This window comes from Stegodyphus dumicola, chromosome 10 (assembly GCF_044657685.1).
Source record: "Stegodyphus dumicola isolate Sdum_Otavi_A_Nest chromosome 10, ASM4465768v1".
NCBI classification, from domain to species: Eukaryota; Metazoa; Arthropoda; class Arachnida; order Araneae; family Eresidae; genus Stegodyphus; species Stegodyphus dumicola.
The window spans coordinates 151,596,181-151,623,184 of NC_140777.1; the positions used below are offsets into that span (position 1 = coordinate 151,596,181).

The window sequence follows — 27,004 nt, forward strand, 5'->3', positions numbered from 1 at the left end:
TAATTGTTGGGTATATTTTACTGTTCGGCATATCTGCTTTACAAGAAATAAATACACCCGGAAGAAAATATATTTAGAAGTATATAAAAAGTCAGATATAATTTTTATGGAAGTTAGCAAAAAAAGTCCATCTACAGAGTTGAAACTATTTTCATAAATTTATCTTTCTTCTTTCGTGAAACTTCAGCAGGAAGTATGAACAATACTTAAGGAAATAAAATTAATGTCCATTTTTTTCAGAGAGCTATTGATTTTTTGTTTTTAAAGTATTGTTCTCTATATTCTGTATAAAACAAGAGAAAGAATTACAAAAGCTTATAGTCACGGCATTTTCTGTGAAAAAAATATATTTAGAAAAAGCATTGTCAAGTAAGAATTAAGCACCACCTATTGTAGAAAGACAGAAATATTCACTTCGCCATCTGGATTTGATTAAGCAACATACCAGAGCGTGTACTAGTACTGAATGTAGTAAATACCGTCAATAAACATATCAGTTCTTTTCTTATACAGTTCACTAATTAGTTTAGAATTAAAGAAACATAGTATAAGTGATGCAAATTGTTAACAAATGTTTTTAAATTAAAATAAAGTCTTAGCAATAAAATTAAGAAAATAACATTAAATGTCAGATTTAAATTAAAAAGAAGAAAGAACATTCATAAATTTTAATCTAACGAAAATAATATATATATATATATAGCATACTTATAGCTGCAGCTTCAACAATATGAGGTAAAAATACAGTATTAAACCGAGAATTTTAGTGATAAAAAGAACGGAAATTGAAGAATGTAGAAATTATCTCCGCCCCAACGATAACTAAAAAATGGAAAGAATCATGAAAATGAATTTATTGTTATAATCAAATAAAAAATTAAAGTATATACGTTGGTGTATTTAATTATGGCAAAGCACACGAGTGCTATCTGCCTAAGGGGAGGTATGCCTTTCGTGGAGGACTTTCTAAGGGAAACTGGCTCGTATACACGTTACACATGGGGAAAACCACGAAAACGCCCATGCAGCCCAGCCCGTTCGCGGGATTCGAACCTCGGACCGAACTACCAGTGTTCAGCGACTTTACCGCTCGGCCACTGGTGGGCTAAAGTATATACGAATTAAATTATTAAAAAAAATAACTGCAGAGAATTTTCATTTATAAAATCAAAAATTCTAAATTTAAGCCTAAAATTTAGTAGAAAAAAATTTTTTTTTTCATAATTACAGATTTGAGAATTTATTGAAAAAAAATTTGAGGATTTATAAATTTTATTTAAAATTCTAAAATAACGTTAATGCAAATTTGCTAAAAGACTCATGGATAAATTAAAATTTTGGCCTGAAGCAATAATTTTAGAGTCAGTATTAACAACAGTTTGATTTATAAAATCATTTAAAATATAAATTACAAACATATGTATCAATTAAAAGTAGTTAGAAAATAAACTTACTTTGGATTTGAATTTTGGCGGTACAACCAACACAGTCTCACATTGAGAGTTTCTTTTCAATTTAAACATGAATTATTTAAAGAATCAATGCAAAATTAGCTTCTCTTGAAATGGCAGAACGTTTTTATACAGCTGAAGTCAATCTGTGTTTCGTTTTTGTAAATTTTCAAAACTCACCGAGTTTTCGAATGATTAAGAAGTTAGGCAGTACGAATATACATTATTAAGAAATAACATGGGAAAACAGAGTTATACTCATAAAGCTTAGGACAGGACACTCAAAATTACTTTAGTAAAAGTCTTTTCATGAAGCTTTATGTATCCTCAGTTTAGCCGTCATCTAGTTAGATTTCAAGCCAATATTTATGTTTCGACCTTAGTAGCGCCCCATTAATAGAAAAGTACGGTTTCTTTCCTTAAGATTAAACTTTCGTAACGAAGATTTTAAAATCCGCTTACTTGTTAAAATTATTCCAGTTCAGAAAAACACATTTTGGAATAGCATTCATAGGTTTCGGAGCATGATATAAGACAATTCGAAAATTTTCACTGTCCGGAGGAAGGGTGTAAGTCTCATTACTTTCTCCTAAGCTGATTCCAATAAGATCACTGGCAATGGTATAGGTTTGGAAACTTAAAAAAAAAAAAAAAAAAAAAAAATATATATATATATATATATATATATATATATATATATATATATATATATATATATATATATAAATAATAATAATAATAATAAAAAGTTTAAAAAATAAGTAAACAAATAAATAGGTAAATATATATTTACATTTAAACTAATGTATCAAAATCACTACGCAACTAGTAAGGAATAAAGTACTATGTGTACCTTTAAAAGAGACATTTGGTATCTAAAAAATTTGAATAGACCCTCGGATAATACACAATTTGAAACTCACTGTTTTTAAGTAAGAAATGCAGAAAGTAACAGCAGAAATTGAAATTATTAGGATTGGTTATTTTTCAATAGTTTCTGCGCCCAAAATGTCATATTCAGATCCATAATAATGCTGAATCTGTGTATATGTTACCGTGAAAGACCGAAATTGGAGAATGTCGACTTTCACCGGAGAATGTTAACATTCACCCAAATACGTTGGTGAAAGATCAAATATTGCATTACATTCTTGTATATTCGGACCCTCACCGGTGTATGTCGACATATATTATCATAGATATATATTATATCTATGATAATAGATAGATATATATTATCATAGATATGCTCTGGTGTAAGTCGAAAAGAGAGGTCATAAAGTGCCATAATAGTTTAAGTTGTTGCAATAAATAAGATTTGAATCACATAATTTAGTAAGTTTTTTATTACTGTTATTTATTTTATTTTCTCATTTAGAACGTACTGTATAATTAAGTAAGTTTTTAAATTCTATTATTTTCCTTTCTCATTTTGAATGTATTGTGTGTTTTAGGTTCTCATGTTCTTAACTTCTTATTTCAAATCTCAAGTGCGTTTATTCGCGACTGAATTACGAAGAAGAAAATATAATATTGTTATATGTTCAACATTCACCATTAGTACATGGTGAATGTCGACATTGTCATAAGTCAGAAATAAGACTATTTGGAAAATATTTCGGACATACACCAAGAGACTATGTGAATGTTGACATTCACCGGTGAATGTCGACATTCTCCAGATTTCGGTGTTTCACCGTAACATATATATCTTTCCCTTTACAAGAGACTTTTTCAGATATAAAGAAAGGAAGAACTCAATTGAACGAAAGCAATTTTTCTGAATAGTAGCAGCTTTAATTTTCGAAAGTTCAAGTAAATGTATAAAATTAAAAATTAAATCTATATTTGCTTGATACAGAAATTATATTATCGAAAAAAAAAAAAAAAAAAAAAAAAAAATAAGAACTCAGTCCCTATTTTATTTTATTAGCCCAAAAGCAACGTTGAATCCGAATCGGATATTAATATCGAAACGGCACTTTGCGTTGAATCTCTATAAACAGCGTATCACTTTTCAAATTGTTGCCACCAAATATTATCGCGCTGCATTATATTTAAAGAAATTAAATAATGGATAATCTGCATAAATGTGTGCGTGTTTCTCGCATCAAATTTTTACCGGGCACGGTCAAATTTTCCGTACGGTAGTTTTCCACCCGAACATGAACACATGGAAACCCGAATTTTGAATTTCGAATTTGTTTTATTATCTATTTTATATTTTGTAAAACTAAAAAAACTAATTTTTGATTAGCAAACTCAACGATTTCAAAGTGAGCAATGGCAACACTTTACAGAAAAAAAAAAAAAAAAAAAAAACATTTTTATCTCCAGGGCGCGAGATTGTCTATCGGAAATTCTAAAGATATGCTGTTTTTAAATATTTTGCTGTGGAATCGGATCTTATATGGCATAAGCGTCAAGAACGTGATATTTAACAAAAGTAAACAAAAAACATTTTGTTTACTTTTGTTAACAAAGTTTTTTTCTTAACAAAGCTTTTTGTTAACAAAAGTAAAACAAAAAACATTAATAATAAAAAGGCAAAAAAAAAATTTTGCAAAGCCATCTTAATAAGGAAACTGAACATTGATGTGATGAATTGAGAAAAAAATATATGCCAAAACTTATAATGGCGTAAGTGATAAAATGAAGCTTAGTAGTAATGCTAAAAAGACAAAAAAAGTGCGTTAGTAGGAGTGAGTATAAGTGTGTTAGTAGGAGTCTGTGAGCTCAGAATTTTTATTTTATTTATTTAATTAATTAATTTTTTTTGCGTCTGTTTTTGTGTGTGTGTAATCAAGTTTCAGATTGTGTTTTAGCTTTTTTTTTCGCTCATAGGATTCTGTATTAACCACAATTTGCTCTTGCATTTGAAAGCAAGAATACAAGTATACGCTCAAAGCGGAATATATTATCTAAATCTGAATCGAAATACGAGTTGTCATCTAAAACTGAAGACTGATTTTTCTACTATAGTTTATTTGTGAGCTGTAGTATCCTATATAGTATTTTATGCAGGACTTAGAAGACCCCGATTTTGTAGCTTTCAACACTGAAAGAGGTTTGGTGCTTTGTAATCGTCGTTTATCTCTTACGGATATTACTAAAAATTTCCTATAGCACTTTAATACAACCAGTTTGAAAGTACTTTTGAGCTTGCGGCACGTCACTTTTCAAGTTGTTCCAAAAAAGCTTTGAATTGAATTATAATTATAATCGCATACATTACTTCAATTTTTTTCAATAGATTAGATTAATATGATTCTACTTATGAATGAGACATTTATATTAACATTTATATGAATTAATATTTGTTTTGCTAGAACAAATCCAAACTCATTAAAACAAGACTTTATACGAAATTTAGAGATGGGAAATAAAGATATAAAAACATACCTATTCGCTGGAGATAATAACTGTTCTATGTTCTTGTAAGTGGCTGTCACTCCATTTTGTATTGGTTCCTTGCACATGTGTTCAGTCTTAGCTTTGAGGTTTCCAGGTAAATGAACGTAGCCCACATCCTTTGAATTTAAGACGATATTGAGTTTATTCCCCCTTTCGTTGAGAGGAAATATCTGCATAGCTTTATTAAAAGAGAGAGAAATTAATCAAGCCAATTAGAAAGAAATAATGCAAAGCTGAAGATGTTAATTTCGTAGTTACTGTAAGTTTGTGGAGAAATTAGGTATTTTTTGAAAAGCAAGAGAGATGATAAATGAGCAATGCCCCCGCCGGGACTCGAACCACGGACTTCTCGAATTCGCGTCGAGTGTGCTGACCACTACACCACGAAGGTATGCTAAGAAGGCGGTAGAAATATCTTATAAGTTTGCTGTAGCATTTAACTCTGTAGTTACTTTTCTTTTTCTTATCGCGTGCCTTTGTTATGTAACTGGAAGCTTTCAGCTGGCAATCGAACTGTCTTCAGCTCGAATCCCGTCGAGGGCACTGTACATCTTTCATGTTTTCTGCTTTTATAAACCTGATGACTCTGCAATTACAGTTGACTGGAGAATAGCAAAAGAATACTGAAAGTAGCCGTTGTCTATGAAGATGCAAAACAGTGTTCACTAGATTTTTGAAGAAATTAATTCCGTCCGAGAGTTATTGTGAAAGAACAATATAGTGTTTGTTTTTCATTTATATTACTCGCCAAATCTTCTTCAGCATCAGTGCACGTTTTTCCATTTCCATCGATAAAGTGTAGGCTGTACACGGCGAAGTACGCAAGGGCTGTCTGCCATAAGGATGTTCTAAGAGAAACTGGCACATATGTACGTTACACATAGAGAAGCTCACAAAAATGAACGATATAGCCAGCCTTTTTGCCGGAGCCGAACTCCCAGTATACAACGGTATTAACCATTCGGCCACTGGTCGGGCAAATTAGTAGAGAATGCTTTCGTATAGTAATTCAGCGGATAAAAAACACTTAAACGGCACAGACGAAGACTCAAGAACTTTGCATGCCTTGAATAATGATGTTCGTGGCAAGATTTTAAGAATTGTTTCCATGTTCCCAGCAGTAGACAAAACGTTAGGAGAATCGTAAAACATTCCGCGTATTATTAAGTATGCCCTCATATGCAAGTGTTATATTCTTCGTTATTATCTTAAACCCTTTCATTGCCAGTTTTATGTATTTACGAAACACATACGTTTCATTGGTAGTAAGAGAACTTTCTCCTTGCTTATTGCATGCCTTCGTGACGTAACTGAAAATATGTTTGGCTGGAAATTGGAAGAGCCTGAGTTCGAACCTCGGGGAGGGCTTTTCTGAAGTTTTCTCTTTTATACTCCATGAAAAATTCTGCAGACCCTACAGCTTTAATTTTGTAAGTTATCTTGCATCCTTTCCGTTACAGATTTTTTTAAAAGATCCGTTATCTGTCATACTTTTAGATCCTTAGAAGTGAATTTAAGATCCGTTACCTATTATATTGTTAGATCCTCAGAAGTGAATTTTCTTCAACGAATTTAGTTACAGTCTAACCATTCTCAAATACGTAGTAGCTGGATAAAATTTGGAGGGTTCCTTACCTAAATTTTGCTCTTTCATTCCAGTTGTGGTATTGATACTACAAGCAATCAACCAAGCTGTTTCTTCCGTTTCCTTAATGAGATCCATTGACATCGAAATACGTTTTTCCTGCCAAGAAAAAGATATCTCTAACTCATATTGCTCTGTAGTAATATTTAGAAATTTATTTTCGTATATGTTATTTACTGCCGGCATTTCCTTAAAATTTTGATTTTCTCTTTAATTAGGTGTTATTATTTTATACGATAAGTTAATATTTTTGAATTTTGATATAAGGTGAGTTTCACATAAAAAGCTTTCCGCTGAATTTTTTGGAAACTTAAAAATAAGCATAACTTAGACGAATGTTTTTAAACCAAGGGAAACAAGAATTTTTTTAAAAAGGAATTTAAGGAAATTTCTTCAAAAGATTTACTAGTTTTAATTTCTTTCAAGGAAGCTATTCGAGTGACTTTCACTAGCTCGTATTGCTTATAAGGAACAAAGTGAAAAATTCCACTAATAATAAAATATATAAAACTATTTGCAAGATACTTCAAATTATTTCGAAGTATAAAATTATTTCTCAGTACTAAATGTTAATTTTTTTACATACTTTGAAATTTTATTGCAAGATGTATTAGTATTTATTTTTAACCCAAAAGACAATTACTTTAAACGTTGCATTTTCCTAGGAATAAGGGAGGAAAAAGTACAGATATTGTCATAATTTTGTGAACAATTTTCTAAATCATAGCATTTTTATAACGCAGCAGATATCTTACATATTATTTTAAAATAAAACCGAATTCTACAAGTTATTTTTACATATTTTACAGACTGTGCTCATCTTTGATAATGCAGACATTTTGCAATAAATTTGTTTCATCCCACAGGAGTGCCAGTAAATCAAAATCGTCGATATGATTGTCAAAATTTCGGAAATCAGTGGGGAGTGCAGGCACATTCTTGGCAAACTCCAACTACGAAACGTCGTTTGAAATTAATGCTAAAGGCCGAAGTGGTCACCACATTAACGCTTCATCTTTTCATCCTTTTGTGCAGCCTAACCGGCACTGTAGCAAATTTTGATTGGAATGCTGTCATCAGTGGTTTTGGGGGATAATGATCTCTGCGATAGTCAGCTAAATGATGGTCGTCTTGAAAAATTGTATTAATTACTGTTTTCATTTAATCAGCCAGTTTTTCTATAGATCCCATGAAATTCTCATTGCGACACAAGGACAGATGCTTATCACATAAGCAGGTCTGGATTTATCGAATATTTGCAAAATAAGTAAAAATGATCAAGCTCTGTTTCTGTGTAATAAAATTTGGTAGCTGTTGCTTTGTATATTTGTAGTACATTTTTAATTTGTTTACTTTTACTTATGAATAGGCCTGTATTTGTTGGATTAAATGCACGCTCGATAATACTTAACTTAAACAGAGTTTTAATGTTCGCAATAACTTTTATTTTTAACACTTTATATATCTGAAAGTTTTTAAGAGAAAAATCCTCTTTTTATTACCTTCATGATCTTGAAAAAAAATCAAACAGGCTTTTGTTAAAATCATTCACTGCTATACATTAAAAGTGCAACTTTATGAAGGAAAATAGCATTTATAAGATTCTGTCTCATATTCAAGCCTCGCCTGCCATGATGAACTTCCATTTCTTAACTGCCTCTTCTGCATCTATATTTTACGAACTCTCAATTATCGATATTTTAAAATGCTTTTAAACATTTGATTTATATGAAATGCTATTTACACGTCATGTGTTTTAAATTTTATTTCTCCGAGATAGGACTTTGGCCCAGAAACCCGTGTCTTGTGGCCTGTGGCCACCTAAGAAAAAATGTAAGATTCGGAATCTAACAAGCTTCGAGTGGTTGTAACGGATACTGCAGCTCAGTTCTATACTAGAATCCATCTGCCTTACTGGTGGTGGCTGGTGGTTATTATTGCCTGGTGGATGTTTTCGTGGTAATCTTTTAACTTACCATGATCTGAAGTGTGTGAATGATCTGGAGACTTAGCGGTCGACTCGAATAGTCCTGCTGATAGGTGGGCGAAGAAGACTATAAGATATTGCACAGACCCGGGAATAAAATTCTCAGTTATTCTCAGCTGGCCAAATAAAACAATGAACGGACTATAGATGAATGGGATGTATATCAATACTACACCATACTGTTATTTCCAGGTGCTTTGTCAATATGACGACGAAGAATGCGAATTTCCAACATCACTACCTTTGCAATAGGAAACGATCATCTTGATGCACATGATGCTGTACACAAAACAGAGATTCTTTAGAAAAGAAAGAAGTTACGTTGTTCATATGGCTTCATTGAATACACTTTTGTAGGTGGTGGCCAAAAGAGCTCTTTTGTGGGGTTAGATAAGAACAGTTCACTTAATGAACTGAATTGATTCTTTTTATAACTCACAGCTCATTAAGAAAGATTCAGCGCTTCGCAAATTGGATCGGAAAGGAGGAGTGAATCAAAAGTAGTGTGCAAGGATAGAGCGAAGAGAGGAAAGAATAGAACGACCAGGGAGATCGGAAGAATATACTTAATCCAGGTGTTAACTCTTTGGACTGATGACTTCCAACTGTAGTTCTAAAATTCCATGAAAACCTCCTATTTTACATCGAACTAACACTAAAATTCTAGAATTAAAAATGTTAAAAAGTTCGGAAATAAAATAAAAGTTAAAATAACTTCTAGTATGAGAGAAGAAGCATTCTTATTTTGCGTAAAGTGAGAATAGAACTTTTCTGACAAGTTTCCAACAACAGCTGTCAGTAGATGAACTCTAAATGAGCTAATTTCTCCCACTTTCCTAGCGTCCTTCGTGGTGTAGTGGTTCAGCACGCTGGGCCGGTATTCCAGAGGTCCGTGGTTCGATTCCCGGCGAAGGCGGTTGCACATTTTTCATCTCTCTGGCTTCCAATTAACCTAATGACTATACAGAGCTACTGATCAGTTTTGTGGAATCATCATTCGCTCGCTCGGTTCGGTTCTTTGAATTAGTTTACTAGCAAACAGCACATCTGTACTACAGATGTCTTCGCACGTACAGATATATGCGACTGCGCAACACACTCAATTGCCTAATCTTGGATTGATGACATGGCTGATCCCTAATAGACACGCGGAGAAGATGTCTGTTGTCTCGGCCTCTGTCGAGTAGGGACCACTGAGATCCTCAGCCTCTGTCTGTGCAGCCTTCTTATACCAAATGATCGCAAATTCTCGTAGCAGATTTGATTTCAACCAAAAGCGAGCAGCTCGGACTGTGAGTTATGGTACGCATGGTATGATAGGAGAGCTAAGATTTCCCCCGCAATCGAATTCTTAGACATGCTACCTTACATTTATATCTTACGCGTCAACCTCCATAAAAAGAACTAGTAAGCGAGATTTTCGCCTAAAAAATATGGCGAAATTTGTGTTATGTAATGCACTTGCCTGTAATATGCACATGTGTGAAATATAAATAATTTGCGTACCCCGGAATAGTCTTTTTTAAAGAAAAGTTTCAGGTTTATTCTGAGCCTCTTTAATGATATATAAATTTTAAGTGCAGAAGTATAATTAGAGTACTTTACATTAAGGAACACAGTGTTATAACAATGAAAATGGTCGAAAGATCTTATCTCTCATTGACTGAAAACAATCTCTTCTTATATAGATGGTAATATTTACTGAAACTGAAAACAGTCATTCTTGGTAAAGGTTTTTCTTGAAGATTTTACGCAAACGCTCTACTTAAGATTCTAAATAAGAAACTCACTTTTCCCATATGTTTCCATATTGCGACATCTTTGTCGAGAAATCTGTCGTAAACACCAAATGCGTTTCTTACGAACGTCGTTTTGTCTCTGCGCGGCTTGGGATGCAGGTTCAAATCTTTTTCTTTCAGTCTTCTCCTTCTCTGTCGCATATTTTTCATTAAATCTTCTATCTCCTCTCCAGAACTCTTATTTGCGCATTTCCTAAAGTATTCAACCATGTAGGTCGTATAACATGCACTCGATTTATTTCGTGGCTGCATAAAGGAAAAAAAAAGATTGAACATTCAAGAATTTATGTCGAAAATAAAATTAAAAAATATTTTCATATTTTAAAGCCGTACCAGACTATTTTCAAATCTATTAAAAGTCTAACACAAGGAGCAGAAGAAGAATTTTTAACAGATCTACGTTTCTGAACTATATTTAGATGATTATGGATTCTTGAAATAATTCAAAATAAAAACCAAATGAATGTGCAAATTGCGGTTAATTTAATTAAAATCAAAATAATCAATCAATCAATTAAAATGCTCTGATAGTGCAGGAAAATAAAAATTTCTTAAAAACGTTTTTTATTTAATTGATAATTGATATATAATCTGATCCGATGTGAGCCTAAAATAAGTAATTATAAAAGTAAAAAATTATAAGAATTCTCGAGAAATAAATAAAATCATTGGGTAAGTAAAAGCGATGTGCTAAGTAAATACATTTCGAACTAAAAGATATTAAATAAAGTCGACCAATGATTAATCAGAGTTGCTGAAATTCTTTGTAAATCAAAATTGCATGGTAAACCAAATGTAAAAAAAAAATATATATATATATATGATAAAAATATGTATGTAAGTTAACAAATATATAAATTATAATTTAATTTAGCAATAGCCCCTTAAGGCTTCATTTGGCATTTCCCCTCTCTGTTCTAAATAGTAATCTTTTTCTGCACTGTGTTATTTCGAGACTAATCCCTGCCATATGACGCTTATTTAACGCTGGTGATGATGTAAATTGGACTAAAACATCTAATAATAATTTTATAGCAGTTTTAATTATTCAGTCAAAGGCATTGAGAACCGAAACTAACTCATCCTGAATTAAGATTTCATCCTGAACAAAATTTACTTGCTTTCAACACTTCGGTCTATCTGAACTGCTGCTTGATGCAAAGTAGCAGTTCTTACTATTGCTTTGCATCAAGCAGCAAGCAGCTTCTTACTGTAAAGCTTTCAAAAATGTAAACGTTTTGAAATAGGCACGAGTAGTGTGCTAAGTTGTTTGCGGCAGGAACATGGTTTTTAAAATAAAGATAAATATTGAATTTGTGTTCGCTGCTAAAAGGGCTCTTCATTATGCATCAGCATTGTATGCCATCAATATTTCTACAAGAACATAACTTCTAAGTTTCCTTTTATTACATATATATATATGTATGCATAAATTACATATACATATACATATAGTATTTCAGTGTAGATGATTTGAGGATCAGAAAATAACAGTTAACAATGAAATGCTATTTGTAATTACTTGGAAAGACTTTAATGCGTAGCTAAAAGGACGACATTCACAGACAGACATGGCCGAATTCTATATCATTTTATTGCACTTTCAAAGACACAATATTGATTCTCGTATTTTTATTATGGCTACGATATGCGCCCTCACACTTTTGAAAACTTACATTCTCAGGTAACAAAGACAAAACACAGCGACAAGCACGCTTCTAAGCAGCTAGGCAAAGTATGAAGAAAATTGCAATGCGCCATAGTAACATTGGTATTTATAGTATAACGTTCCTTTAATTCATTCGCTTCCACGAAAACCGTCGCACTGCAGCATGGCTGCATAAACACAAAACGGATTACTTTTCAGGTAGCGCACTTTAGATTCTCGAAAGGGGACGTAACCAAATTAAAATCAAGTATTCGAAGGATAAATTAAAGTTTATGGTTTTCAATTTTATATTTTTTATCTTACACACACACACACACACACACACATATATATATAAGGTTAAGAATAAACAAAATAGAAAAAAAAACAATTAATTAATTTGCCTTTGGTTGCCTAATTAATTTGAAGGTCTAATGAATTATGAAAAAATATTAAAAGATTACCCTATCATAAGGAAAATATATACATATTTCAAATATTATCTTTCGATAACATGATATTTTAGAGCATTATAAGCGTCCATGCAATATAAACGTTATAAGGTTTTAAATTTTATTAAAATAAGTTATACATCTCAAAATTTGTAAGCGTTATAAGCGATACGTTATCGTCCAAAAAGCAAACATTCGAAATGATATTTAGCATCCATACGTTATAAACTTTAGAAGTATTATATAAATAAGTTATAACCATTATAGATAAGCGTCATTTCTAGAATTTAAATATTAATAGAAATTTAAGACAATGTCGATTTTATTAGGAATTCTACGGAAGAGGAGTGGTCAACTTCTGCATCTATAAATTATTATTTTTAATTATATATTTTTTGTTGCGCTTAAAACGATTTTTATGGAACGCTTATTTGTTGGTTGCCCTATTTAGCTTCTTCTCATCCAAAGGACATTACTTATGTTAGAATACAGTAAAGCATTCAAGACTGATTTGTCTTACCGAATGAATGCCTTTATGGGCGATCTTAGGAAAACTGTTTCATGTTCATATCATATATATGGAAGACCACGAAAACTTCCTGTAACCCCTTTACTTTCGAGAACAGAGCTCAGGAGGAAATAGCACTTTTTATTTTAGATGTCTTTTCAAGCTGTGTGCTGAGATGTATGAAAAATTTCCGAATAACACAATTACTTAATTTCAAATACAGTGAAAAGAAACAGCATGCTTCACAGCATTCAGTTTCAGTCAAATTTCAAAATAAGGCAAATAATTTCTTGACACATGCTTCATAATTAAAAATTATGCAACCAAATGACTTCAAAGACATTAATTTTAGTATAACAATGGTTTTTAATTAATAAACCCGGATTTTTATTGGCAGTATATCCACGGACGGAGAAATTTGATTTTTAAAGTTAATGATGTTATGCATCGTTTTTGACATACAAATAACCATTATAAACTTATAAATTACTTGTGTGAAAATACTTCCGACGTTCCAAATATAGACAAAAAAAGACAAAAAAAAAAAAAAAAAAAAAAAAAAAATTGCCTTAGTGTGCGATAAGTTTCAAAAACTCTAAATTTTGGAATCAAATATCTTGGAATCAAATATTTTGTACAGGAGTCAAATTTTGTGTTTTAATTTTTAGAACAAATATAAGCGTTTACTGTCTACAATTTTATGAACCAGAGAATTGTACAGAAAATTAAATTTCGTAGTGTTTATAAAGAGCGATTTTTTAAAATTTTAAATTATTATGACGTAAATATTTGAGTCATTTAAAATACAATTAGAAGTAGATATATTCAACCAAAGATTTTTAAAAATAAAAGCCGCGTAAAGATTTTTATGTAAAGGCTACATAGATTTTGACTACTTTCATTCTCTTTTTCTCGTAACGTAAAATTTAAAACTTTAGAGAATAAAGTGAAAGAGAGGTATTTTTGCGTTAATAAGGAATTAAATTTCTTAGAAAAAAGATAATTTATTTTAAAACTTATTATAAACTAAATTTAAAGATCAGAAATTAAATAAATATTTTTCGTTTAAACAACATTTTCTGTTATTTTTCTGCTCTATATGACAATAGTTGCTAAAACACTGAAATCTTTCTATATGGTTCTTTAGCTTGTGAAGCCTTGCTTTGTTTACAGATGTAAGTGTTGTCTACGTCTGCTAAACGCACAGCTGGTGTTTGATGCTATTTAGCATTTGATTAATTCTCAAACAGAATTAATGCCTCAAACAGCCACGCGATAATTTATTTAAAATTCATCGCGACTGATGAAAGCTAAATGCTAAGAAAAAAATCTTTTATCCCTTGAGATTGGTTTCTTTTTCCTTTGTATTAAATTGTTTCCTCAGATGTTCTTCAGCTTGTCTGAGCATTCGAAACTACTACGTCAGAACTCGGCTGACTCAATTTCACAATCTGTCTAAAGCGATAACTAAGGTCTTATTCATAATAGAAACTGTCGATAAGAAAACATATTGCAATATATCAAAAAACTGATTATCAAAATTTTGTGTAATACCACGAGTATTTCTCAATCACTTGATTCACCAGAACAATGGAAAGTTTGAGTTGGAAGGAAATTTTTCTTAAAAGAATATATTTAAATTTAAAGTTATATCCAATAATAAAGTATGAAATTGCCATGCTCAGGAAGATCTATCGAAAGACAACTGTAAAATGTTTGAAATTATAAGGGGTATTAAAAATATGAGTACATGCTTTATTTCCTCAAACCTTAATTTTGAATGCACACTGGGTGGTCCAAAATGTAACAAAAAATAAAAATTCAGTAATTTGAAAAGTATAGTAAGCTTATTATGCTTGTTTTCAGAGAAATGTACAGAAAGACATTGATCATCTTTAATACTGAAATATTTTATTACATAATTACAATTTTTTATGATGAGTGGTGCTTTAGTTGTGTTAGAAGTTCTTACAGTGATGCAACCAGGATTACGAACGTTGCTGGTGGGGCAGGAACGGCAGGGATATTATTGCTGTTTATTACTCTGTCCGCGTAGGTTATACCACTCTGAAAAAGCGAGGAATGTGGTTTTGGGAAGTAAGAACAACTACTGTAGCTTGTTGTATGTGTTAGGCCACAGTGGCAACAGCATGGCGGTTCGTTTTTAGGCTTAGTACAGTCCTTGGATTCGTGGTCCCCACACAGATTTTAATTGTAAATGATAAACCAAAAGGGATACTTCACTTGGAACTCTTAAAAGAGTTTCGAGGAAAAATATAGAAGCACAGTACTAAGCATTCATACATCTATTTTAATGTGAAGTAATGCAGCAGATATTAAAGCTATTTCTATTATATCTAGACATGACATTCATTTATATCAAGCCGACAGAATAGGATGACTTTTATAACAGCATTTCGTTTGTAGAACTTCAAAAGTCTGGTAAAGCAAGCATGTTACCAAAAAAGTGCACTGTTCATGATGATGAAGCACAGCAGCAAATAGCAAATTCGGAAACACATTATTGCTCTACTTCTTACCACACTGTTGTTACTTCCAACATTAATGACCATTATTTACTGATATACCACAGGGAAGTATATACAGATTAAAATGAATTTAGTTTGGTTGAACTATACAAACAACATAAAAGAAAATAAATTATGACATTCGTTTCAAAGTATATATTTTAAATATAGTATAAACATTTAATATCTTTAATTAAAACCAATTAAATTACATGTTATTCAACTGCCCAATAATATGAAAATTTTATAAAAAAAGGGGTATACAATGGATTATGTTGTCATAAATTTAAAAATCAATTTTTACACATGGCCATTTGTACCTCGTAAAATATAATTCCAAATTTCATATTGCAGACGTTTCTGCTTATGGAACAATAAATTAGATTTTATTCACAAACGACGAACTGGAGGAGATACTTTACTTAAGTGAGCCGCTTTTCGTTTAAAGCATGGAATCGTTAGGAGGTCATACATGCTGCACACATCTGATTCTTTAATTAAGTAAAATTGAGCTACTTAACATTTTACTTATATTTTAATGAATGTTTAAAAATTCAATAAATTTTCTTTTAAAAATCAGGATAACTGTTTTGAAATAATATTTTTGTTAAACTGTTTACATTGTTTTCATGTAAAATTTCTGCTATTGAAAGAAAAAGAAATGTTAATAGTCTCAAAGGAAACGATTTATTGCCTTTCAGATTTTTCTTATAAATGCGTATATTCCATTGAGTTCTTCATAAGAATCATGCCATCGTTATTTTTACATAGCATTTTTCGAACGTAAACTAAAAGTACGTAACATCGAATACCATAATTATATGTTAATACATTTATTTTTAAAAATATTCAGTTTTTACGTATCTAAACATTTTTTCTAGTTAGTGTACACAATAGTTTTTAGTCTTCCTCAGTTGTAAAACTTAGCTGTATTCTAGTTAGGGAAAACATTTGGGGCATAATTCTAAATTTTTTAATTATAATTTTCCTACAATCTCTTTAACACTATCTTCCTACTGTTTGAAACTTTTTTTTCTGCTTCCGGCTTATCAAAATTCGATTCCATCTGCTAATTTATCTGTAAAACACTTGACACGCGTATCTGTCAACGTGGAATATGGAAAAGAGTTTGACTACATACTTGACAATTCTTCCAAAAGAGATAAGTATCCAAAGATATAAGTGTCTTTCGAGAGAAAGCAAATCTTTTTTTTTTTTTGTCTACAAAAAGTTCTAGAACTTTAAATTCAATAAAAATGTTCGAATTTGATCAGATTTGAAACTTCCAAATTATTTAGATTACTGTCTTCATCCTATCTTATTGCTGGTCTTTATCTTTTCCTGAAACATAAAGTCCAAATCCTAACGCAGTAGTGGAAGTTAATATCTGCATCCTCAAAGACAAATTTAAAGTGTGTTTAAGGGCCACGAACACATGACTCCAACTAAAACTCAGACACCTCCTTTTTTGCAATTTATGAAATGAATTATAAAGATTATGAATAATAACAAAAAAGTTAAATAAAATTGGAAAATTATATCTTTGTACTTTTTTAAATTGCAAATAAATTTTTAAAAATAATGCAAAGTGCTCTGCATTAAGTTTGAAAAATACAAGATACACTCATGTCCATAAATTAAGGATAATGCAAAATCAGGCAAAGGAAGAGTTAGAAGCAAAAAAAAATTGACTTATTTGTAAAGCTTATTTATTAAACAAAAGGTAAAGAGCAAAAAGGGATGCTATATGTTTGATATTATTAAAAAAATTAGCGATTTTTTCTCCCTGGAGCAAATTACCAAAAAAAAAAAAAAAAAAAAAAAAACTATTTACAAAAAAACAATATTACATGGTTGGTATGATTGTTAATACATTGTATGTCTCCCAGACGATTCAATACAGTCCGTACAACGCCTAGGCATGCTGAGTATCAAATTATCGATCTGATCTTGGGGGATATTACACCACTCAAAAAGCAACGCTCTCCGAAGATCCGGTAGACATGTAGGAAGAGGCTGACGGGATGCAACTCGTCGGCCAAGCATGTCAGCATGTACCACACGTGCTCTACTGGATTCAAGTCCGGTGAGAATGCTGGACAGTCCATACGAGTGATATCCTTCGATTGAAGGCATTCGCTTACGATGTTTGCACGGTGAGGACAGGCGTTGTCATCCATAAACACAAATTGTGCGCTCATGGCGCCCCGAAACAAACGTACATGTTGTTCCAGAATGACGTCCTGCTAGATTTGGCTTGTCATGGTTCCAATTTGAGCATGCAGGTCAGTTCTAGAACCCAGAATAATTCCACTCCAAACGAGGTACCTGGAGCTCTCAATATGAAAGTCCGGCGAGAATCAGACTGCAAGCTGAACCTGGACTCGTCGGAAAACATCACACAAGCCCACTGTTGCGGTGTCCACAATGCATGCTCTCTACTCCAGGCTAACCGCAGGCGACAGTGAGTTGCAGTAAGGGGAACGCATCTGACAGGTCTAGGAGCATATAGACCAATCTGCCCTAAGCGTCTGTACACGGTCTGCCTTGAAATTGTCGTACGAGCGGCTGAAGAGAGCTGACGAGACAGGTCTGAGGCTGTGCTCCGCCTGTTTCTTTTGGCAGTAACTGCCAAATACCGGTCCTGATTCGGCGTTGTAACCCTGGGGCGACCTGTGCTGTAACGTATACTCACATTACCATCATCTTGGAATCGTTGCCAAAGCCTGGAGATGACACTCTGGGCAATTCCAAGTTCGTCTGATACTTCCAGTTGGGTACGCCCACATTCCAGACGGCCGATAATTCTACCACGTAAAAAATCATCCAAATGCGTCCTTTGTGTCATAACTATTCGGTTATTGCACTGAAATGCTTATAAAGCGCCTGCGAACAATTTTACTTCTTTGCCTGTATTCCTTATATATCACTCTCTTACACTTCGTCATTGTGACGTACCATCGGTGTCATCTGGTTACTTCCTGAGATTTGCATATGATCCTTGAAGATGTGTGTAGTGATTTTACAGGTGATATATTTATTTTAGAGTTCGATTTCCGCGTGACTCCGAATTATCCTTAATTTATGGACATGAGTGTAAATAAACAATGCAAACTAACCTCAAAATAAAACTCGAACATTATTATTGTTGTGATTTATTTGAAATGAAATTTAGAATTTGGTTAGGAAGCCAATTTGGAATTTGGTTGTTAGTATGATACCTGTCTAAAGCTTAATCTAATCTTACCTACCTCAAGTACGCTTTACCTAGGTGTTACACTCGCGCTCAAAATGCAAATAATTAACAAAAATTAGCATAAAACACAATCCCACGGTCACTCTACAATGCCTTAAAAAGGGTCATGCCGGACATTTCTATAGTCAGTTCGCAAGCAGCGATAATAACCGTGTAGTCTGAGACAGGCGAAGCGGAAAAGCGTCATTCGAAGACACCGTTTGCATGATGAAATGCTTTGGAGGGCTGCCGAAATTTTACAATTCTAGGGCAAGATAATTTGTTGCTGCGAGAGCGTTAAAGGTGCATATTACTGACATCTACAGGCTATGGAATAGTTACGAAAGGGATCAAAACCTCTGTAGAAGACTTGGATCTGGACCCCGGAGAATTACTACAGCGGCAGACGATCGCTTGCTGCTATGGCCAAGACGCCGTAGATCACCAACAGCTGGCGTCGAATCTCTCTGCTGCTGCAGGACGGTCTATATCCCTCCAAAAATCGACTACATAAAGGTGGATCGTACGCCCGACGACCTGTGGTTTGTGTTTGTTTCTATCGTATGTCAGAGCGCGGTTGAATTGGGCCCTTGAATATCGCAGTTGTACACCAGAAGAAGGGATGCACATACTCTTCACCGACGAGTCTCGATTTGACATCCAGAAAAATTCCCGAAGGGCAATGATATGGCGAGAGCCAAGGACACGCTATCGGGCACCAAACATCGCCGAAAGAGATCATTACAAAAAGGAGACTTATTTGTAGAGGCTGGAATAGAAATGAGTTTTCATCAAGAACTTAAATAAGCTGTACAAGCAAACAGACACAGATATATATTACTTTAAATTTAAACTTTCACCATTTATGAGCGGATTAAACTAAAAATATTATAGCTCAAAGTTACCACTCTCCTAGACTTGGATGAGAACATCAAGTTTGTCTTTAAACTTCTTACAGGTACAATATCTGATTAACTTCTACTAGACTATGAAAGTTTGTGAAAGTCAAAGATAATGAGATATTTGCTATAACAGCTTTAAATAATTTCAGCACTGAACAAACTAACCTTTTGCAATAATTAAAAATAATTTTGACTATCCTTCTTTTAACGCCTTTTGGTATGAATATGGTATTAATTTTTTAATTTCTTTTACAATTATAACTGCAAATTTTCAAATGTACTCGTATTAATGTCTAGAGAGTGAAGGGCTATCTAGAAGTTGTGGCATTATAAAGAAACTATCATCTAACATTTGAGGCTTTATGCTTCGAATCAATCTCTTGATAAAAATGAAAACAGTCGTCTATATTCCATTTCTGTGCATCATTTTTAATATTTTTTCAGAATTTGGTAGACATTTATTATGATCCCTTATTCCATTAACGATACTAAAGTTAGCTAATGCAGTAACTGATATTAGATACCCATATCATTAACCGACCCACCACCAAGTTTAAGAGTAGGTTTTATTTAACTTAATATTCCCTATATGGCCTTTTCTGAACATATGCTTGCCCATGCGAACTAAATATATTAAATTTGCTTTCATCCGTAAATAAGAATTTCCTCTCAAATGAAAAGTTTCTATTTTTAAGAATTTTTAAGAAATTTTGTAATTTTCAATCTGCATGAGCAATTGATCTTGTTGATGAATGGTTTTGTTTCCTAGCAGCAATTCTCTGAAATTACTTTTTATTAGAATAATACTGCTGTACTTTTGCGTCGCGGATTTAGGGTGATCGATGGCAATACTTGATGAAGCATGAAAACATAATTTATTAGTCAGTAGTTTTGAGGACTGTTCCAAAAACATGCTAGTCGTCGAAAAACTACGACAAGCACTCTGAGACAATCAGCAACACAGTCTTCAGGATATTAGGCTATAACAGTGAATACTGCTTCACGGCAAAATATTAAAGTACAGCTCTCGACTCGGTTCGGTCGTTTTTGGAACTCAACGTACTCTCGAGACTCTCCACGCCACAACTCGGGAAGCACTGGACGATACTCTCAAGATGGACTCGACGATGCGCTAATTCGCGATACACTAAGAGACTCTAGATGCACTCGACGACCAACTCGACACTACACGGATGATCAACTCGATAGACTGCTACCCCTCGTACAGGCAAGGTTTATATAGCTTTTGACCTGACTTCGAGAGCATTCTGGGCCAAACTGGTAAGAATTCTTTCTAGAAAGTTCATCATCCGTCCATGGCATATCGCCAATTTTGTCGCCAAACGGGCAATTTCACGCCAAATATGGCAACCTTACATCTCCTTTCCATTTTATCACAACCCTAAAGCCACCTTGTGGGGGAACTATCTTACCTCGGCTGGGCATTTTCGAAACAATACTTACTTGTTTCGGATTTAGCTTTTTTTTGTCATACAGCTTTTCTTCTTTCCCAGTCAGTCTAGAGGCATTTAATTTGAGCTTTTCTTTACTTCTCGTAGGATCCAATACTGTTCAGAATCTGTAAAAATTTTTCGTTTGCTTGGAAGTCATTTAATATCAATAGTGTTTATTGTCTTAAATTGTTTGATTACTTCATCTACTAATGACGGATTCGGTTTACTGATTTTGTAATACCTCTTAGTGATAACCAATCTCTCAAAAGCTTTGTTGTGAGCTTACAGTTATCCTGAAACGTTTGTCCCGATTTCCTTCCCCTTCTTAATCATCAAAACGAAAATTAGCAAGCGAAGGAAAAACTAAACTAATATTCAATATCGACAACGGGAATCTCATAAATCATTTTACATTTTAATTTAAAAGAATGCAAAATATGTCTGATTTTTATTTTGAAATAGGTTTTCATTCTTCTTAAGTTTAAAACTTTTTAAAAATTAGTGGTTATTAATTTTATTTTTCGTTTACGGTAAAACAATATGTATTTGAGGTTTTATTAGTCCAAAGGGGCTTTGCCCCCCCCGAAGGACTATTGTTTTCGTTTTGCGATTTTGCGTTGAATCACTATAAATGTCCGTTTCACTTTTCAAACTGTTGCCACCAAATGTTAGAGTCTTGCATTATATTTGAAGAAATTAAATAATGAAAAATCTGCATAAATATATGTATATTTCTCGCATTGTAATAAAACAACGGTACATAGAGCCATCCAATTTTGAATGACGTAATCCTCCTACGAATATGGGTATGTGGAAGACCAAATTTGAAATCTGGAATTTGTTTTATTATCGATTTCATATTTTTGTAAAACTTTAACGAATTTTTTGAATAACAAACTCTACGATTTAAAAGCGAGCAATGGCAAACTCTACGGGGGGGGGGAAACCCTTTTTATCTCCAGTGCGCGGAATTGTCTATCGGAAATTCTAAAGATGCTCATTTTAAAATTATTTTGCGACATTGCTGATGAACTGAATTTTATCGTTTAAGTGCAAAGAACATGATATTTAATAAATAAAGGTAACACAAAAAACGTTAGAAAACGCCCCTTTGGACGTAATTTAAAATCAGATTTTTTAGAGTTTTTTTTATAAAGTATATTTTACATTTTATTTAATTTTTTTATGTTGAAAATTACTTTGTAAAATGTAAGAATGTAAGTGTTCGACTTTTACTTTCAGACACTTCATGTACTGCATTTAGAAAATATTCAGGAGTTTATCCTTTTATAATAATTCCTATTATTTCCATATACTTGTGGTATTCTTAAAAACATTACATTATCAGAAGACTCGGAAATTCGGACAGTAACTAAAACATTTGTTGACCAGTCCCCAACGACAGAAAAATGCTTCATGCTGCCAAGTCACCACAAGCTGGCGATTACTTCTCTACAGCGGTGATTTTGTTAATAAGAAAGTAAATTTTTACTTAGGAAATACGAAATATAACTGACGACAAAATTAATTTTTTAAATACTATAATCATAGATTAGTCCTTTGGGTACTTCATATTAGTATTCATTATTAAAATTTATTATTAAAAAGAAAGTTTGGACACAATTTTACAGTAGAAAAAGACTGCAGACTTATAACCAAAAAGTATTTATTACATATACATTTTATATTTCAATTATGTATTTATCTCAAATATTAATCAATAAACCTACCTTTTCTTTCTATTCTCTCGAAAATTTTTCGGCGATCGCTTTTAAGAATAAATTTATAGCATTATTCCGTTTAGTGATTTCGCGGCAAAATACGCATACTTGGAGAATGTTTATTGCAATTTCTTTCGTTGAAGGCAAATTCTCCAAGTGCATATTTCAAAACTGAATTTAAAACAAAAAAATATCACGATTTATGTATAAAAACCGTTGGATTTCGGAATAGAAGAAAAAAAAATGCATATGGAAAACGTGGCGTTACTTGTTAAAACTGAAGAATTGTTATGCACTAGATTAACAGAATTTGTCTTATTCTGAAAATTCAGGCGACATCTAATAGCGTAGTTGTACTAATACGTGAGTACCATCATTTGATAAAAATTCTGCGGTGTTACAGTGTTGTTGTTGCTGTTACTAATCTCATTTCTCTGAATCAGAACAAGCCCAGGAATTATTATCGTGGCAAGGAGCATTAGACTGCGTCTGTCGTTGGCTAGAGCCTTGAGTAACCAGGTGCAGATGACAGACTGGTTTTTGTCTGTTCTGTCTCAGTTTTGAAAGAGAGCCTCCAGAGAACAAGTCCGAGTGTCTCCTATTCCTCCACTTCTCCTACCCTACCCCAGCAACCTCTCGAGAGAACTTTCGGCTCTACGCATACTTAGAGTACTCCCGTTCTGCACAGACACTGTACATTTACAAACATCCACGTTTTCTCCAGGATTCGTGCCTAGGCTCTTCGGTACGGCAGTCTGAGTCGTTAACCACTTTCATGCCTGGGCGGCACGGTGTTAAGGATTGTAGAGAATACTATCGTTATTTTGGTGACAGTGTTTTTTTCACCTCTCATTGGACGGTTCAAATGCTGTTTTGCTTCAAGCCATTGTCCAGCCTGTTGGAAGTTATCTACCTCTACCCAAAGGCAGGGTCAACAGGCGGGGACAATCAGGCATTTATGAGGAGTGTTAGTAGAATTACAATGATTCCGCTTACGTTGCGTAGAACCGAAACCTATAGACACGGGAATTTTACAGATCTTGAGAACAGAATTTTAGAGATTTTCGTTGCGTAGAACCGAAACCTATAGACACGGGAATTTTACAGATCTTGAGAACAGAATTTTAGAGATTTTACAAATATGTTTTAATAGTTATAGGTCCGAAAGACAAAATTTGAAGCTGTGTCTTTACATATGAATTTTAATCAGAACTCGGAATTGTGCTATTAGGTTTTACAATTATTAAAATATATTACAGTTATTACAGAATTTTTGTTTGCAGTCTAATAGTCTTGAGAGTCGTTACAATTCATCAAAGTTGTCATTTATATAGTGGCAAAATTAAAGAAAGGTATATTATGTAATGAAGATGAAAATGGCATGTTGTCCCGTAAAATATGGATAATCTACTAAAAATGTCCATAACTACCCAGAACCTTAAAGAGATTTATATACTTAATTCTATAAATACTTCAATGCTTATGTTGCATGTAATGTTAAAGATATCTGATCTATTTATAAAAAATCGAGCCTAAAATGAATTTGATTCGTAAAACACGTAAGACTACTTATGGGTGACATTCACTGAGTCACGCGAGCCAAAGAACCATTGAACCATCATTAAGACAGAGCTTGAACCCATTTTTTTTATTCCATTTGTGTTCTCTTTAATTGAGCTATCAGAAAGCACTGTTTTCAAAGCTGATGTTTATTTATAATTGCAATTGCGTATTTTAAATGAAAATCTGTAATTGGAGGGACGGATCTAAAATATGACTTTTATGTTAAGTAATTTTTCGTGTAACGTTATTAACATATAGTGAAACTGAAAAACAGATAGACACATTTTTTTAATTTAGCGTAATAATCATTGTAATTAACTTTTAATATGCTTTTTTTAAAAAATAAAATTATTAATATCTTTCGGAAGATTTGACTATGCTACTCACTCTTCCGGCATGATTCATGTATAAATTTTTACAGCATTTCGTGAGATGATTTTTTGTTTTGTTTTTTGTTTTGTTAGATCAGATGGAGCGAAAAAACCTTCAGTTCATTGAAGTTTATTACAGTGAAATTAGACTGTAGTATTTATAATGTGAATTGTTTTCTTACTTCTCGGCAAGGAACTTCAGTCGTTTGATAGAAATCTTACTCTAAATCTTCGTTTCGATCTTGGAATCATACGCCTGCCTATTACTTATGAAAGGCGGTAAATAACTATGTTTAGTACGTGCTTTAGAGTAGAAACTTTCTTGGATATAAAAGGCGTAAAAAGTTTTAGATTTTGTTAAAGTTTCTTGTATATTCGGATATGAATTTATGTTCACAAGAAAATATTAAATGCAGAATCTATGATATGAAAATTGTCAAAAGGAAAACACTTATCTAGAAAATTATACATTTATTTAAATTTATGTATAACTGCTGACTTTGCAAAGGTGAGTTAAGATGTTTTATATTAAAGTTTATTCACAGAAAATTTTAAGAATTTTTTCCAAATAAAATGTATAGTGCTCTTGATTTGTTATAATCTCAACTCACACATGGTATAGGTAAAATTAGCTTAGCTCGGAATTATTATGGTATTCTGATCGAATGTTGTCGGAGAGCACATTTTGTTTGAGTAAGACTCTGTGGACTCAGTTGAAGATTAGGAAATCATCGTTTCATTACGGTGCAACACACACAAAGAACACAGTAAACGCACTTAATACTAACAAAAGGTCTGATGCCCAAGAATTACTATAAAACTAACCCACTTGTATGACATAGATAGAATGAGACTGGAGAGTATTTACTGTGATACTGTTAGAGAGCCGTTTCCATTTAGGTAGGAATCTATGGAGGAAACTGAGGACCAATAAGTTACGTTTTCATCAGGACTCTTCAAATGTTTAACTACATATTATAATTCGTTTTGTAGTACCTATTGTGGGAGGGAGCAAGCATCAATTAGTATCACAGTAATATGATAATATACTATGGCGTTTTTGTTTACTTACCGGAGGCTTCACACAAGAGAATTCTTCACACTTTAGTTGAGGATAGCCTTCAAATTTTCCAGTTTTTGCATTGCAGATCCAAAACGCAGTGCCTAAAAATTCCAGAATTTAAACTACAATGTAATAGCTTTGTCAAAATAATCTATGAGGGGTAAAATATCAGGTAATGTATTAAAAAAGTAAACTATGTAAAATAAATCATATCTGTAGGTATAAATGCTTTTCATCTTTTTATCTAAACTATTATTGTATTAGAATACAGTAAATTCTTACCGAATGCGGGGGTTACGACATTAAGAACACATTGCGTCGCCCAACCGTAAATGTGATTAGAGACTCTTGAACGGCATGGGGGCACTCTATGTATGAGGCTAGCCGAAAATCCTGTCGATAGGCTGATGGTAGGGGTAGAGGGGGTAGGAGACCTTCGAACCTGTATCCTTGGAGTGTTCTCCTTTAAAAGTGGGGATATAACTGAGCAAAGTTGTATTGTTCCTATATGGTGCCGAAAGCCCTTGCCAAAGACAGGAACAATCTTATCTCCTTACCATGAGGAATTTCTTGGGCTTTCTCTAATATCAGATAAGCAAGAGTAGTCACAACAACGACACAATACATTCTGAGTACGGCAAAATCTCGCTTCGCAAAGTTAACTCTTTATGGAGAAAAGGGGTTAGATATAGTTCAAATTAAGAAAGTACGAATAAATAATTTACGCAACCTAAAAACTGTTGTAATTGAAAGGGGAAGAAACAAATGTCAGTTGAAAGGATTTCTATTCCTGCTTAATATTACTAGGCATACGATACAATAATTATTTTTAAAAACAAGTAACGGGTGATTTTTGCCTGGGACAATGTCTGATGCAACTCATTAAACGTTTTACTGTAAGGAGTGCAAAGGGTTTTCAACACCTTTCATAAAGTAGCTTCTTCTTTCTTCATTAGGGTCAGTTATCTTTTAAAAATCAGACAGTTTGTAGAGACATTAGGTATTTTGGAAGCAGGTAAGATGAAAAATTAGCAACCACCTTCGCCGGGAATCGAACCACGGATCTTTGAAATACCAACTCAGTGTACTGACCACTACACCATGAAGGCACGCTAGGTAGATGGGGGAAATACCTTAAAAGTTTCTGTACCTCTATTAACAATTCGTTTAACTTAAGGCGCATTATCTTTATTACTATCGCTGCTTTCACCGTCTGCTGGTGTTACAAGATCACCAAAGTCTTATTTATCATTTGACGACTGT

The 27,004-nt window shown here is 33.0% G+C and overlaps 1 protein-coding gene across 10 annotated transcripts in view; it reads right to left on the reverse strand.

Moving 5' to 3' along the window:
* LOC118204438 (latrophilin-like protein LAT-2) overlaps positions 1–27,004 on the reverse strand; it is a 134,149-nt gene that overhangs the window by 86,978 nt on the left and 20,167 nt on the right. For 9 of the 10 annotated variants that reach the window (XR_015043578.1, XR_015043581.1, XR_015043580.1 and 6 more), the window contains exons 4-8: positions 25,751–25,842; positions 10,288–10,542; positions 6,501–6,609; positions 4,854–5,043; positions 1,914–2,087 (exon numbers count right to left, since the gene is read on the reverse strand). Coding sequence is in view for 6 of the 10 variants with exons in the window: in XM_085825709.1 (XP_085681835.1) it covers positions 1,914–2,087; positions 4,854–5,043; positions 6,501–6,609; positions 10,288–10,542; positions 25,751–25,842 (820 nt within the window). In the remaining 4 variants the exon portion in view is untranslated. Of the gene's footprint in view, positions 1–1,913; positions 2,088–4,853; positions 5,044–6,500; positions 6,610–10,287; positions 10,543–25,750; positions 25,843–27,004 lie in introns of those variants that run through there. The other variant, XM_085825705.1, reaches the window with a different exon arrangement.